The sequence below is a fragment of the Telmatherina bonti genome, assembly GCF_933228915.1.
Source record: "Telmatherina bonti genome assembly, chromosome: 13".
Taxonomy (NCBI): domain Eukaryota; kingdom Metazoa; phylum Chordata; class Actinopteri; order Atheriniformes; family Telmatherinidae; genus Telmatherina; species Telmatherina bonti.
This window is the reverse complement of record NC_136611.1, coordinates 178,859-193,397: the sequence shown is the minus strand read 5'-3', so window position 1 is coordinate 193,397 and position 14,539 is coordinate 178,859. Positions and strand designations below refer to the sequence as shown.

Here is a 14,539-nt window from a genome sequence, read left to right as displayed (position 1 = left end):
CTGTATGAACTAGGATTTTCTACCAAAATAAGTGAATGCAGAAGAGGTTTGTCCCTCTTTCAAAACTTCATTAAGTCTTAGCATGTTAGATTCAATTTAAGAATATTTCCAAGTGTTGGAAACATTCTTAGAAGATCTTCTTCTGTACTGACATAAAGTGTCACAGTTACAGCAGATCCATTATTTCAATCTCCCGTTCCATCTCATCATGATGAGAATCTCCCGTTTCACCTCATCATCATGAGAATCTCCCGTTTCACCTCATCATGATGAGAATCTCCCGTTCCACCTCATCACCATGAGAATCTCCCGTTCCACCTCATCACCATGAGAATCTCCTGTTCCACCTCATCACCATGAGAATCTCTTGTTCCACCTCATCACCATGAGAATCTCTTGTTCCACCTCATCACCATGAGAATCTCTTGTTCCACCTCATCATCATGTGAATCTCCCGTTCCACCTCATCACCATGAGAATCTCCCGTTCCACCTCATCACCATGAGAATCTCTTGTTCCACCTCATCACCATGAGAATCTCCCGTTCCACCTCATCACCATGAGAATCTCCCGTTTCACCTCATCACCATGAGAATCTCCCGTTCCACCTCATCATGATGAGAATCTCCCGTTCCACCTCATCACCATGAGAATCTCCCGTTCCACCTCATCACCATGAGAATCTCCCGTTTCACCTCATCACCATGAGAATCTCCCGTTCCACCTCATCATGATGAGAATCTCCCGTTCCACCTCATCACCATGAGAATCTCCCGTTCCACCTCATAAAGATGAGAATCTCCCATTCCACCTCATCACCATGAGAATCTCCTGTTCCACATCATCACCATGAGAATCTCCCGTTCCACCTCATCATGATGAGAATCTCCCGTTCCACCTCATCACCATGGGAATCTCCAGTTCCACCTCATCATGATGAGAATCTCCCGTTCCACCTCATCATGATGAGAATCTCCTGTTCCACCTCATCATGATGAGAATCTCCCGTTCCACCTCATCACCATGAGAATCTCCCGTTCCACCTCATCATGATGAGAATCTCCCGTTCCACCTCATCAAGATGAGAATCTCTCGTTCCACCTCATCACCATGAGAATCTCCCGTTCCACCTCATCACCATGAGAATCTGCTGTTCCACCTCATCATGATGAGAATCTCCCGTTCCACCTGATCACCATGAGAATCTCCCGTTAAACCTCATCATGATGAGAATCTCCCGTTCCACCTCATCATCATGAGAATCTCCTGTTCCACCACATCACCATGAGAATCTCCCGTTCCACCTCATCATGATGAGAATCTCCCGTTCCACCTCATCACCATGAGAATCTCCCGTTCCACCTCATCATGATGAGAATCTCCTGTTCCACCACATCACCATGAGAATCTCCCGTTCCACCTCATCATGATGAGAATCTCCCGTTCCACCTCATCACCATGAGAATCTCCCGTTCCACCTCATCACCATGAGAATCTCCCGTTCCACCACTTCACCATGAGAATCTCCCGTTCCACCACATCATTATGAGAATCTCCCATTCCACCACATCATGATGAGAATCTCCCGTTCCACCTCACCACCATGAGAATCTCCCGTTCCACCTCATCATCATGAGAATCTCCCGTTCCACCTCATCACCATGAGAATCTCCCGTTCCACCGCATCACCATGAGAATCTCCCTTTCCACCACATCATGATGAGAATCTCCCGTTCCACCTCATCACCATGAGAATCTCCCGTTCCACCTCATCATGATGAGAATCTCCCGTTCCACCTCATCACCATGAGAATCTCCCGTTCCACCTCATCATGATGAGAATCTCCCGTTCCACCTCATCACCATGAGAATCTCCCGTTCCACCTCATCATGATGAGAATCTCCCGTTCCACCTCATCAAGATGAGAATCTCTCGTTCCACCTCATCACCATGAGAATCTCCCGTTCCACCTCATCACCATGAGAATCTGCTGTTCCACCTCATCATGATGAGAATCTCCCGTTCCACCTCATCACCATGAGAATCTCCCGTTAAACCTCATCATGATGAGAATCTCCCGTTCCACCTCATCATCATGAGAATCTCCTGTTCCACCACATCACCATGAGAATCTCCCGTTCCACCTCATCATGATGAGAATCTCCAGTTCCACCTCATCACCATGAGAATCTCCCGTTCCACCTCATCATGATGAGAATCTCCCGTTCCACCTCATCAAGATGAGAATCTCTCGTTCCACCTCATCACCATGAGAATCTCCCGTTCCACCTCATCACCATGAGAATCTCCCGTTCCACCTCATCATGATGAGAATCTCCCGTTCCACCACATCACCATGAGAATCTCCCGTTCCACCTCATCATGATGAGAATCTCCTGTTCCACCACATCACCATGAGAATCTCCCGTTCCACCTCATCATGATGAGAATCTCCCGTTCCACCTTATCACCATGAGAATCTCCCGTTCCACCTCATCATGATGAGAATCTCCCGTTCCACCTCATCAAGATGAGAATCTCTCGTTCCACCTCATCACCATGAGAATCTCCCGTTCCACCTCATCACCATGAGAATCTCCCGTTCCACCTCATCATGATGAGAATCTCCCGTTCCACCACTTCACCATGAGAATCTCCCGTTCCACCACATCATTATGAGAATCTCCTGTTCCACCACATCATGATGAGAATCTCCCGTTCCACCTCATCACCATGAGAATCTCCTGTTCCACCACATCATGATGAGAATCTCCCGTTCCACCGCATCACCATGAGAATCTCCCGTTCCACCACATCATGAGAATCTCCCGTTCCACCTCATCACCATGAGAATCTCCCGTTCCACCTCATCATTATGAGAATCTCCTGTTCCACCACATCATGATGAGAATCTCCCGTTCCACCTCATCATGATAAGAATCTCCCGTTACACCTCATCACCATGAGAATCTCCTGTTTCACCTCATCATGATGAGAATCTCCCGTTCCACCTCATCACCATGAGAATCTCCTGTTCCACCTCATCACCATGAGAATCTCCCGTTCCACCTCATCACCATGAGAATCTCCCGTTCCACCTCATCACCAAGAGAATCTCCCGTTTCACCTCATCACCATGAGAATCTCCCGTTCCACCTCATCATGATGAGAATCTCCCGTTCCACCTCATCACCATGAGAATCTCCCGTTCCACCACTTCACCATGAGAATCTCCCGTTCCACCACATCATTATGAGAATCTCCCATTCCACCACATCATGATGAGAATCTCCCGTTCCACCTCATCACCATGAGAATCTCCCGTTCCACCTCATCATCATGAGAATCTCCCGTTCCACCTCATCATGATGAGAATCTCCCGTTCCACCGCATCACCATGAGAATCTCCCTTTCCACCACATCATGATGAGAATCTCCCGTTCCACCTCATCACCATGAGAATCTCCCGTTCCACCTCATCATGATGAGAATCTCCCGTTCCACCTCATCACCATGAGAATCTCCCGTTCCACCTCATCATGATGAGAATCTCCCGTTCCACCTCATCACCATGAGAATCTCCCGTTCCACCTCATCACCATGAGAATCTCCCGTTCCACCTCATCACCATGAGAATCTCCCGTTCCACCTCATAACCATGAGAATGTCCCCTTCCACCTCATCACCATGAGAATCTCCCGTTCCACTTCATCACCATGAGAATCTCCCGTTCCACTTCATCACCATGAGAATTTCCCGTTCCACCACTTCACCATGAGAATCTCCCCTTCCACCACTTCACCATGAGAATCTCCCTTTCCACCTCATCACCATGAGAATCTCCCGTTCCACCACTTCACCATGAGAATCTCCCGTTCCACCTCATCACCATGAGAATCTCCCGTTCCACCTCATCATCATGAGAATCTTCTATCAGAAGATGATTCACTGTGCTCTTAAAGGGATGACCATGGTCAGCAGATATACTCAGATAGGCTCTGGTGGTTAAACAAATCCATGTTGGCGCCAAGGGGTCCGATATGAGATCAGAACCCCCACCCTCCCACCACCCACACACACACACACACACACACACACACCTCTCCTCCTCATCCTCTCATGATGTTTCCAGCAGATTGTAAACTTACCATGTAAAAAATGAAAAGCTGAAATGGAGACTCATCAGAACAGTTTTTTCATCTTTACTTGACCAGTTTTGGTCATAACTGCATGGAAGGAGGACCTAATTGTAGATTGAATAGAATACTGAAGAGTTCTTTTACCAAAGGGAAAGTCTGAACAAGGAAGTTCTCAGAACGCACAAGTTCAAGTCAGGCAACATGATTTGAAGAAATTTCTTTTTATTTATGTGATATTTGTTTTTTAATTTTTGTTTAATTTTATATTTAACCTTGACTGTATTTTTCACTTTTATTCTATTTAATGATTTAATGTCAGTTATAAAACAGGCACTTGGAGAGCTTGAACCCGGTAGGGATTCAGAGTACGGCATTAGACTGGTTCAGGTCATACTTGGTGGATAGAATCATGTGTGTGAGCATCGGTGGCTTTGAATTTGTAACTGCTCCGGTGTCTTACGGGGTTCCACAAGGATCAGTTTTAGGGCCTCTCCTGTTTTCACTGTATTTGCTGCCATTAGGGTCCATCTAATGGTAGGTAAAGAGATGCCATGCAATGACATGGCATCTCTTTCCACCTATATGCTGATGACAGCCAGATATATCTACCCCCAAAAAAGAAAGATGCCTACTTTCTCACACTGCTATTTACATGCCTCCATGACATCAAGGAGTAGATGGCCTTAAATTTTAATGAGAAAAAGACATAGGTTGTAGTGTTTGGGCCAAATGGCTTCTGTGGCCCCTCCCCAGTTGATATGGTTCCCTTGTCCAGCTTCTTAAAACGTGCTGTAACAAACCTTGGTTTTAAATTGGACAGTAATTTTAAACTGCATGGGCAATTTAAATTAGTGTTAAAGTCAAGCTTTTTTAACCTTCATCAACTCACAAAAAAAAGTCATTCATAACCACCCCACAATTTGAGACAGTAGTTCATGCCTTTATCACTTCAAAGCTGGAAGTTTATCTGAGGGTTCACCAGTCGTCTCTCTTGTCTCCAACTGGTCCAAAATGCCGCCGCTCGTCTCTTGGTTGGAGCACGTAAAAGGGAACTGATTACACCAACTTTAGCATCACTTCACTGGCTCCCTGTATATTTTAGAGTTCATTTTAAAGTTCTTTTACTTGTTTTTAAGTCCATACATGGCCTGGCCCTTCTGTACCTCTGTGAGCTGCTTACCCCATACTTACCAGCCCGGTGCCTCAGATCTGCTGATCAGCTCCTTCTAGAAGTCCCGAGGTCCGAGTGGACAGAGCATTTGCAGTTTCTGCTCCAAAACTGTGGAATTCTCTGCTGCTACAAATTAGAGAAGTCACATTGCTGCCAACTTTTAAAACACGTCTAAAGACCTATTTTTTGATCTTGCATTTTATCCAGTTTGAGATTCTGCTTTTTATTCTCTCTGTACTGCTTCATTGTTTTTTGTTTTAATGTTATAATGTCTTTTACTTTTGATTGTGTTTATTGTTTTATCTTTTATTCCTTTAAAGGGGTGCTATTATGGTATTTTGAGTGTTCTGAGCTTTCTACAGTGTTACAGTGTTGAATCCTCATCAGACATGTGAACAACACTGTTTTTTTATCACCTAAACGCATGTTTGAGTTTGAGTTCCAGCATGCTCACCATTCGGTTTCCATGGCGATGAAAAACGCGTCGTTTTAGAGAGTTTTTTCTACTTGGAAATCCTTGTGATGTCCTGGGGCACAAGGTTCGGTGATTGGTTACCTTCTACTCGTTAACAAGAAATAAAAATAGATTAGCCTGAAATGCACATAATAGTTCCACTTTAACTTCTATTGTTATAGTCTCACTGCATGTCTTTAATGTTCAGCACTTTGTTGCACCTGGTGTTTTGTGAAAGTGCATTATAAATAAAGTTGAGTTGATATGTAGGATGTGGTATGTAACATAAACATTTAAGAACCCCTGGTCTTCTCGAATATCTACAGAGTCGTAATTCTAAACAGAATTGCACTTTTCCTCAATTTATGTCTTGAGGTGTTTGGTGTCTGCAGGCATTCAGACTGACAGCGTCCTCTCTGCCAGGCTCCAGATCATCAGGATCTTCATTAGAGAGGATGGACGGTTGGTGATTGAGTTTAAAACTCATGCAAAGTTCAGAGGTTAGTTTTACTCCGATACAATCAGTGTTGTGTGAGAAGAACTCTTTATAAATCCCAGCTGATGGACTTTTAGATAAAGAGTAGTAAATATAAGAAGCACCACTCTCCAACATTTGTCTTTTCCATCAAACAAAATACATTTCTCTGCATGTTTATCCTTCCAGGACAGTTTGTCCTGGAGCATCACACTCTACCTGGCCACATGTCACGCCTGATGGCTCCTGACCACCTGGGTGGCATTGAGTTTGATATGCTGCTTCTGTGGAGTGCTCAGACCTTTGACTCCCCATACCAGCTGTGGAGGGCTACAAGCTCCTACAGCAGGTAAGAGAATCAAAAACAAGAAACCTAAAACATTTGTGGTTGTAGCTTTCAGCCCTGTAATTCCACACAGCTCAAAAAATAAAGCGAACACCTAAACAACACGATGTAACTCCAAGTCAACCAGACTTCTGTGAAATGGAACTGTCCACTTAGGAAGCAACACTGATTGACAATCAGTTCCACCTGCTGTTGTGCAGATGGAACAGACAACAGGTGGAAATTACAGGCAACTGGCAAGACACACCCAATAAAGGAGTGGTTCTGCAGGTGGAGACCACAGACCACTTCTCAGTTCCGATGCTTTCTGCCTGATGTTTTGGTCTGAATGCTGGCGGTGCTTTCACTCTAGTGGTAGCATGAGACGGAGTCTACAACCCACACAAGTGGCTCAGATAGTGCAGCTCATCCAGGATGGCACATCAATGCCAGCTGTGGCAAGAAGGTTTGCTGTGTCTGTCAGCGTGGTGTCCAGAGCATGGAGGCGCTACCAGGAGACAGGCCAGTACATCAGGAGACGTGGAGGAGGCCGTGGGAGGGCAACAACCCAGCAGCAGGACCGCTACCTCCTTCTTTGTGCAAGGAGGAACAGGAGGAGCACTGCCAGAGCCCTGCAGAATGAGCTCCAGCAGGACACATATGTGGATGTGTCTGCTCCAACAGTCAGAAACAGACTCCATGAGGGTGGTATGAGGGCCCGACGTCCACAGGTGGGGGTTGTGCTTCCAGCCCAACACCGTGCAGGACGTTTGGCGTTTGCCAGAGAACACCAAGATTGGCAAATTCTCCACTGGCGCCCTGAGCTCTTCACAGATGGAAGCAGGTTCACACTGAGCACATGTGACAGACGTGACAGAGTCTGGAGACGCCGTGGAGAACGTTCTGCTGCCTGCAACATCCTCCAGCAGGACCGGTTTGGCAGTGGGTCAGTAATGGTGTGGGGGGGCATTTCTTTGGAGGGCAGAACAGCCCTCCATGTGCTCGCCAGAGGTAGCCTGACTGCCATTAGGTACCGAGATGAGATCCTCAGACCCCTTGTGGGACAATATGAAAGGAAAATGAAAATGAAAAATACTTTATTAATCCCCAAAGGGAAATATTGTAGTATATAATAATAATAACTAGAGGAGGTCTTGTTCCGGAGGCTGATGGCTGCTGGCAGGAATGATCTTCTGTATCTTTCAGTCTTACATCGGACCTGAAGAAGCCTCTCACTGAACACACTTTGTTGTTTCATCACTGTGTTGTGGAGAGGGTGTGAAGAATCCTCCATCATCTTCATCAGCTTGTGCAGCATTCTTCTTTGGACAATCAGCTCCAGCGGCTCCAGAGTTACTCCAAGCACAGAAGCAGCTTTCTGGATCAGTTTGTTGATTCTCTTCAAGTCTCTGGTTCTGATGCTACTACCCCAGCAGATGCTGCAAAGCTGACTGCACTCTCCACAACAGACTTATAGAAGATAGGTATATAGATATATGATGGCATCTTCAACCCCAAGTCCATTGCGATATGCAAACTGGAATGGGTCCTGAAAGGTGTTTACTTGCTTGTTGAGGTGAGCCAGTAAGAGTCTCTCCAGGACTTTCATGATGTGAGATGTCAGGGCAACTGGTCTGTAGTCACTTGGTTCAGCTGGTTGTGTTTTTTTAGGCACTGGAACAAGGCAGGAGGTTTTCCACAGCACTGGGACTCTATTTTGTCTCAGACTGGTGTTGAAAAGGTGCTGCAGAATCGGACATAGTTGTTTTGAGCAGGTCTTGAGAACTCTGGGACTGACACCATCTGGACCTGCAGCCTTGTTCTGGTTCAGTTTCTCAAGTTGCTTCATAACCTGATTGCAGGAGACAAACAAGGTGGAGATCTCAGGATGTCCTGATGTGGAGGGAGATGAAGCTGTGTTCTGGTCCATGACTGAGCTGCAGGGTGACAGATTGGAGGCGTGACAGGAAAGCAGTGGGCTTATGGAGGGTGTGTGGTCTGTTGGCTGGAGGTAGGGGGTGAACTGAACCTGTTGAAGAATATGTTCAGCTCATTAGCTCTGTCCAGACCTCCATCAGGCTGGTCCCCCTTTAACTTGAAGCCGGTGATCTTCTTCATTCCAGACCACACATCCCTCAGGTTATTCTGCTGGAGCTGACTTTCTAACTTCTTCCTGTAGTCCTCCTTGCACTTCTTAGTTTGTGTTTTAAGTTGTTTTTGTGTTGCCCTCAATAACTCCCTGTCTCCATCCCTGAAGGCTTTCTTTTTGATGTTCAGCAGCTTTTTCAGGTCACTGGTGATCCAGGGTTTGTTATTGGGGAAGCACCTCACTGTTCTTGTTGGGACGATGCTGTCCACACAGAAGTTGATGTAATCTGTCACACACTCAGTCATGGCGTTGATGTCGTCTCCATGAGGTTCACAGAGGACGTTCCAGTCTGTAGCCTCAAAGCCTCCTCTAAGAGCATCTTCAGCTTCAGCAGACCAGATTTTGATAGTCTTTGTGATGACTGGTTGCTGCTGAACGATGGGCTTGTAGGTGGAGGTGAGAAGAACCAGATTATGGTCAGATCTTCCTAAAGGAGGCAGGGCAGAACAACTGGATCCATTATTCATATTTGCATAAAATAAGTCCAAGATCTTATTTTCTCTGGTGGAGCAGCTGACAAACTGCTGGAATGTTGGGAGAGTTGCAGAGAGGGAGACGTTGTTGAAGTCTCCGGAGAACGCCATGAATGAGTTTGGATGCTGTGTTTGTAGCCGAGCAACGACGGAGCTGATGACATCACAGGCTGTGTCTGGTGCGGTACCAGGTATTATATAAACCACTACCAGAATAACACAGGTAAACTCTCTGGGTAAATAATATGGACGGAAGCTCACAGCTAACAGTTCCATGTCCCTTGTGCATATCTTCTCCTTGACAGTAACATGTCCAGGATGACACCAACGCTGGTTAACCAGCACTGCAATTCCACCACCCTTTAGCTTTCCGCTGTGTTGTCTACTGCGGTCTGCACGGACCGTTTTAAAGCCCGGTACAGACACATTACAGTCAGGGATGTGTTCATGCAGCCATGTCTCGGTGAAGTACATAATACTGCACTCTCTGTATTCTTTCTGACACCTTGTTAGCATCTCGAGTTCATCCGTTTTGTTAGCTAGCAATCTCACATTACCCATGACGACAGTCGGGAGAAATGATTTAAATCTCCATCGCTTTTTCCTCTGTCTGACTCCCGCTCTGCATCCTCTTCTCTTTCTTTTCAACTCCATCGGGATTTGATGTGTTGTTTCGCTGATAATCCTGATTTATGAGAGTTTAATCAGTTGATCCTGATTGTAAACAAGTCTTTCGTTGCCATGGAGACTCATAACAAGTCTTGAAAGAGACAAAAGTATGCAGAAAAATCTTCCTTGAAGCACACCCTCCAAACCAGCATGAAATCCTCAGAAAAAAATACCTAATTTGAGGTTCTATGTGAGAGTTTCTACTTTTAAAAAAATCCAAATAGCAAGTCAGAGCTACTCCAATTTGCTGCCAACAGACAGTGGAATCTATATGCTGGTGTATGCTGGTGCGGTTGGCCCTGGGTTCCTCCTAATGCAAGACAATGCCAGACCTCATGTGTCTGGAGTGTGTCAGCAGTTCCTGCAACACCAAGGCATTGATGTTATGGACTGGCCTGCCCGTTCCCCAGACCTGAATCCAGCTGAGCACATCTGGGACATCATGTCTCGCTCCATCCACCAACGCCAAGTTGCACCACAGACTGTCCAGGAGTTGGCGGATGCTTTAGTCCAGGTCTGGGAGGAGATCCCTCAGGAGAACATCCACCGCCTCATCAGGAGCATGCCCAGGCATTGTAGGGAGGTCATACAGGCACGCGGAGGCCACACACACTACTGAGCCTCATTCTGACTTGTTTAAAGGACATTACATCAAAGTTGGATCAGCCTGTAGTCTGTTTTTCCACTTTCATTTGGAGTAGAACTCCAAATCCAGACCTCCATGGGTTGATATGTTTGATTTTCATTGATAATTTTTTTATTTTGTTGTCAGAACATTCAGCTATGGAAAGAACAAAGTATTTAATAAAATATTTCATTCATTCAGATCTACAACGTGGTACTTTAATGTTCCCTTTATTTCTTTTAGCAGTGTACATTGTGTCATTGTGTGTACATTTGGGTTTTGTATTTTCTTGAAAAGAAAGGACTATTCTGGAGAATACACCGTCTTCTTGATCCCCTGTACCGTGCAGCCCACTCAACCCTGGGTCGACCCCAGTGACAAACCTCTGTCCTGTACGGCTCACGCTCCAGAGAAGTATGACTTGCATTCATAGTTTAGACATAACTTGAGTGGATTGTAGTAGCAGACATTTCAGTTCAGAACCATGTTGTCGCCTTTCAACAGGTTTCTGGTGCCAATCGCCTTTCAGCAGACCAACAGGCCTGTTCCGGTGGTTTACTCTCTCAACACAGAGTTCCAGCTGTGCAACAATGAGATGGTGTTTCTGATGGACCCATCTGCCGCTGACATCTCCATGGCTGAGATGGACTACAAAGGAGCATTCTCCATGGGTAGGAAAATGCATTGAAAAAATGAGGACAATGGTGTAGAACTAGAAAATATTTGTCAGTCCGTCCCTTTGACACCCCTGCAGGTCAGACTTTATATGGCAAAGTGTTGTGGAACCCGGAGCAAAACCTGAACGCAGCCTACAGACTGCAACTGGAGAAGGTTTACCTGTGCACTGGAAGAGATGGCTACGTGCCCTTCTTTGATCCCACAGGGACTTTGTACAATGAGGGGCCACAGTATGGCTGCATTCAACCCAACAAACACCTCCAACATCGCTTCCTGCTGCTGGTATGTTTATAGATATATGTAATGTATCTAACTTGGATCTGCTTTAATGTTTGCAAAACCCAAACACATAGCACACCCAGGGCTGAAACAGTTATTCACATAGCTCAATGAGAAAATGAGGCAGATTATCCTTTTTTTCCTCAGTGTTTTCACACTAATAGTTGTCAGTCGCACAAAATGGTTAGATGCTATGTTGTTTGGGCAAGTGTTATTTCATGATAGAAATCAGAGAACAATCAGGAAAAAGGTGAAAAATATTTTACAAAACTTAATACTACACTATATTCCAGTTGTAAAAGTTATTTAGTTTTCTGCATTAAGACAACAGTGCTGCAGCCAGTTAGATATCCAGTCCTCACAGCAGGAAAACACAAGCTAATGTTTAAAGTTATTATTTTAATGTAATTAGGCGTACTTGAGACATTTTTTTTTTTATAACTCTTGTGTATGTACTGTCCATACCAGCTCAGCTAGTCAGGTCTTTTACACAGAATCACTGATTTCAAAATGGTTTACTTGTCATTGCATCTGTCTTGCAGCTACAGTTGAGTGATAAAGTAGATGATGCTGTTAAACTCATTTTCGTAGCCTCTGTCTTCAATGCAGCTGGGAGAAATCCTCATTTTTCTGATTTCCATTTGCTATGGTTCTGATTATTGTCTACCTGTGTTTCATCTGCAGGATCGTAAACAGCCAGATATTTGTGACAGGTTTTTCCATGATGTTCCCTTTGAAGCTGATTTTGCCTCAGACATCCCAGAGCTGCAGTCCATGACGACCATGCCAGGTGTGGATGGCTTCACAATGAAGGTCGATGCGCTCTACAAGGTCTGTGGAATCACAAAATACCTCAGTTACTGTTTTGGACTTTAACATTTAAGACGCCAATAAATCTCCAGCGCCCAGAACACTATCGCTGATGTCATCACTTTTTCGGGAAACAGTCGTGTATAACTCTAGACATATGACCTTTTAGATGTTCAATAGACCTTTTCTGGACATTTATATCTCATTCAGGAGGTTTACAATTCAGACACAACATGTAGTGTTTATTCAGACTCTAGATGGTAAATCCACAATGATCCATGATAATGCCATTATCTATCACATCTTCATTACCATCACTACGATATACGGTATATATATATATATATATATATATATATATATATATAGGTTTGGAATTTTAAGGGTTAATCACATAAAATGTTTAATTGGGCCATAATAATTAGTTTTTAGTAGCTCATTTAGCTACAACTAATATTTTCTTTCTAATTTTTCTTTCTGGTATTGACAGGTGGAGGCAGGGCATCAGTGGTACCTGCAGGTAATCTATGTGATCAGCCCAGAATCGCGCTCCAACCCCAGGGTCCAGCGCTCAGTGGTCTATCAGCTGAGCCGCTCCAAACGCGACCTTGTGGATCACAGTGGTCAGCTGACACTTGATGAGTCGCTCATCTACGACAATGAGGATGATCAGGTGAAGAATGGCACCAACATGAAACCGCTTCGCCTTGAAGTCAGCCCCTCTGCCACATTTAATGCCCACGTGGGCAGTTCTGTCGGCGGCGGAGTGGGTGCCATCATGCTGTTGGTCTTGGTCCTGCTGGTCTCTTGTTTCCTGTTCCGTCGCTGCCAGCGTGCCTTCACGACAAAGAGCAAGAGCTCTGTGAAAAGCTATGAGTATCCGCTCAACACCAAGGTGGAGGTGTGCATGGACAAGTGTGTGGAGAAGAATTTCGGCACTGGGCACTGCACAGTAAGAAACATCAACATCAACCGCAACCATGAGCCCACCAACAAGACCAAAGTAAAGCAAGTCAACCTGGAGGTGAAACTCCAGAACAACCTCAACGATGGCACCGAGGTCTGAAACCCTGAAAATGAGGAAGTTTAATAAGATAAACAGGTATTTTTCTAAAACAAAGTTTGTTCTTAATGTTAGAAAATGTATTCTTATAACACATTAACAAGATAAAAAGGGAAGTGGACAACCTCAGGAACAACTGGGTTTAACAACCAAATCATCTGCATTTAACCGTCCCAACACCAATTTCAGTTTTACTTGACATTCTTGGAACTTTTAGCACCAAAAATGATTAAAGTTAGCTCAGACAGTGGTGATTGTTGGAACAAAACATACTTTTCTCTGCTGTATCAGGTCATTTCACTGCTTTAAATGTTAATACTGTGTGGAGTGGTAGCTCATGTTGAGGTGTTTTCTGCAATACCACTTCAGAATTAAAGCAGGAAGAACTTCTAGCCACTTCTGCATCAGCTACTGCTGCTTCTAACTCTTGTTGAAAGTATTAAGCACTAACAGTGTGCTGAGTGTAAATAACAAAAATGAACGATACATCAAGTGCAATTATGCCACAAATCAGTAGTCCCTCCACTATGATCTGGAGCTCCATTGGTTTTTTTTTTATGTATTTAAGACATTTTTACTCATGTTGAACAGAGGTCAGTTTTTTTTTTGCTCTATTCTGAAAGTTGCCAATATTGAGTGCCATGCAGTGTTTTTATTTTTCATGCAATTCAAAGCAATTCATCCAAAGTAACTGTTATAGTGTGGAAGGGTTCATAGTGTAAATCTCCATGCAGTTGAAAAACATGAGACACAAAAGGTCCCATCCCCTTGGCTCATTTTTGACCTTATTATATTTCTAATGAAAACAGAAATTATGTATTTTACGTCTGCCTGCCTTTGTTCTGTCCAAACAAATGCAGTCTCCTCATTTCACATCTTACATTGTTTTGGGTTCATCTATGCATAATGTTGCCTTCTTATAACGTATTATATTACAAGACAGCTACTGATGATAACACAGTCACTGTATTTTTATGTCCAACACTGGCTGGAGAGTAGTGCAAAAGTAAAAACTTTGTACTCATATGAGATGTTGATGTGTATCTTTTCTAATCCCACCTTCTATTCTTCTCCACTGTGTGCCTATTAAACAAGACAATGATGTATTGTGGGATATATAATTATATTTTTGGTGCTATAACGAGGCAAAAAAAAAAAAACTTAACTAGAAACAATGCTATTAGTGTAATGCCTGTATTTGGTGCCTCTGTTTTAAGTAATAAAAACA

The 14,539-nt window shown here is 44.3% G+C and overlaps 1 protein-coding gene across 1 annotated transcript in view; it reads left to right on the top strand.

Moving 5' to 3' along the window:
* LOC306764127 (extracellular matrix organizing protein FRAS1-like) overlaps positions 1-14,496 on the top strand; it is a gene marked incomplete at its 5' end in the record, with an annotated part of 32,591 nt that extends 18,095 nt beyond the window's left edge. The window contains 7 exons of the mRNA XM_079251168.1: positions 6,158-6,265; positions 6,430-6,589; positions 10,779-10,895; positions 10,986-11,152; positions 11,236-11,441; positions 12,123-12,269; positions 12,739-14,496. Of these exons, the coding sequence (XP_079107294.1) occupies positions 6,158-6,265; positions 6,430-6,589; positions 10,779-10,895; positions 10,986-11,152; positions 11,236-11,441; positions 12,123-12,269; positions 12,739-13,314 (1,481 nt within the window). The 3' untranslated portion in view covers positions 13,315-14,496. The remainder of the gene's footprint in view (positions 1-6,157; positions 6,266-6,429; positions 6,590-10,778; positions 10,896-10,985; positions 11,153-11,235; positions 11,442-12,122; positions 12,270-12,738) is intronic.
* Between the last annotated feature and the right edge of the window lie 43 nt (positions 14,497-14,539).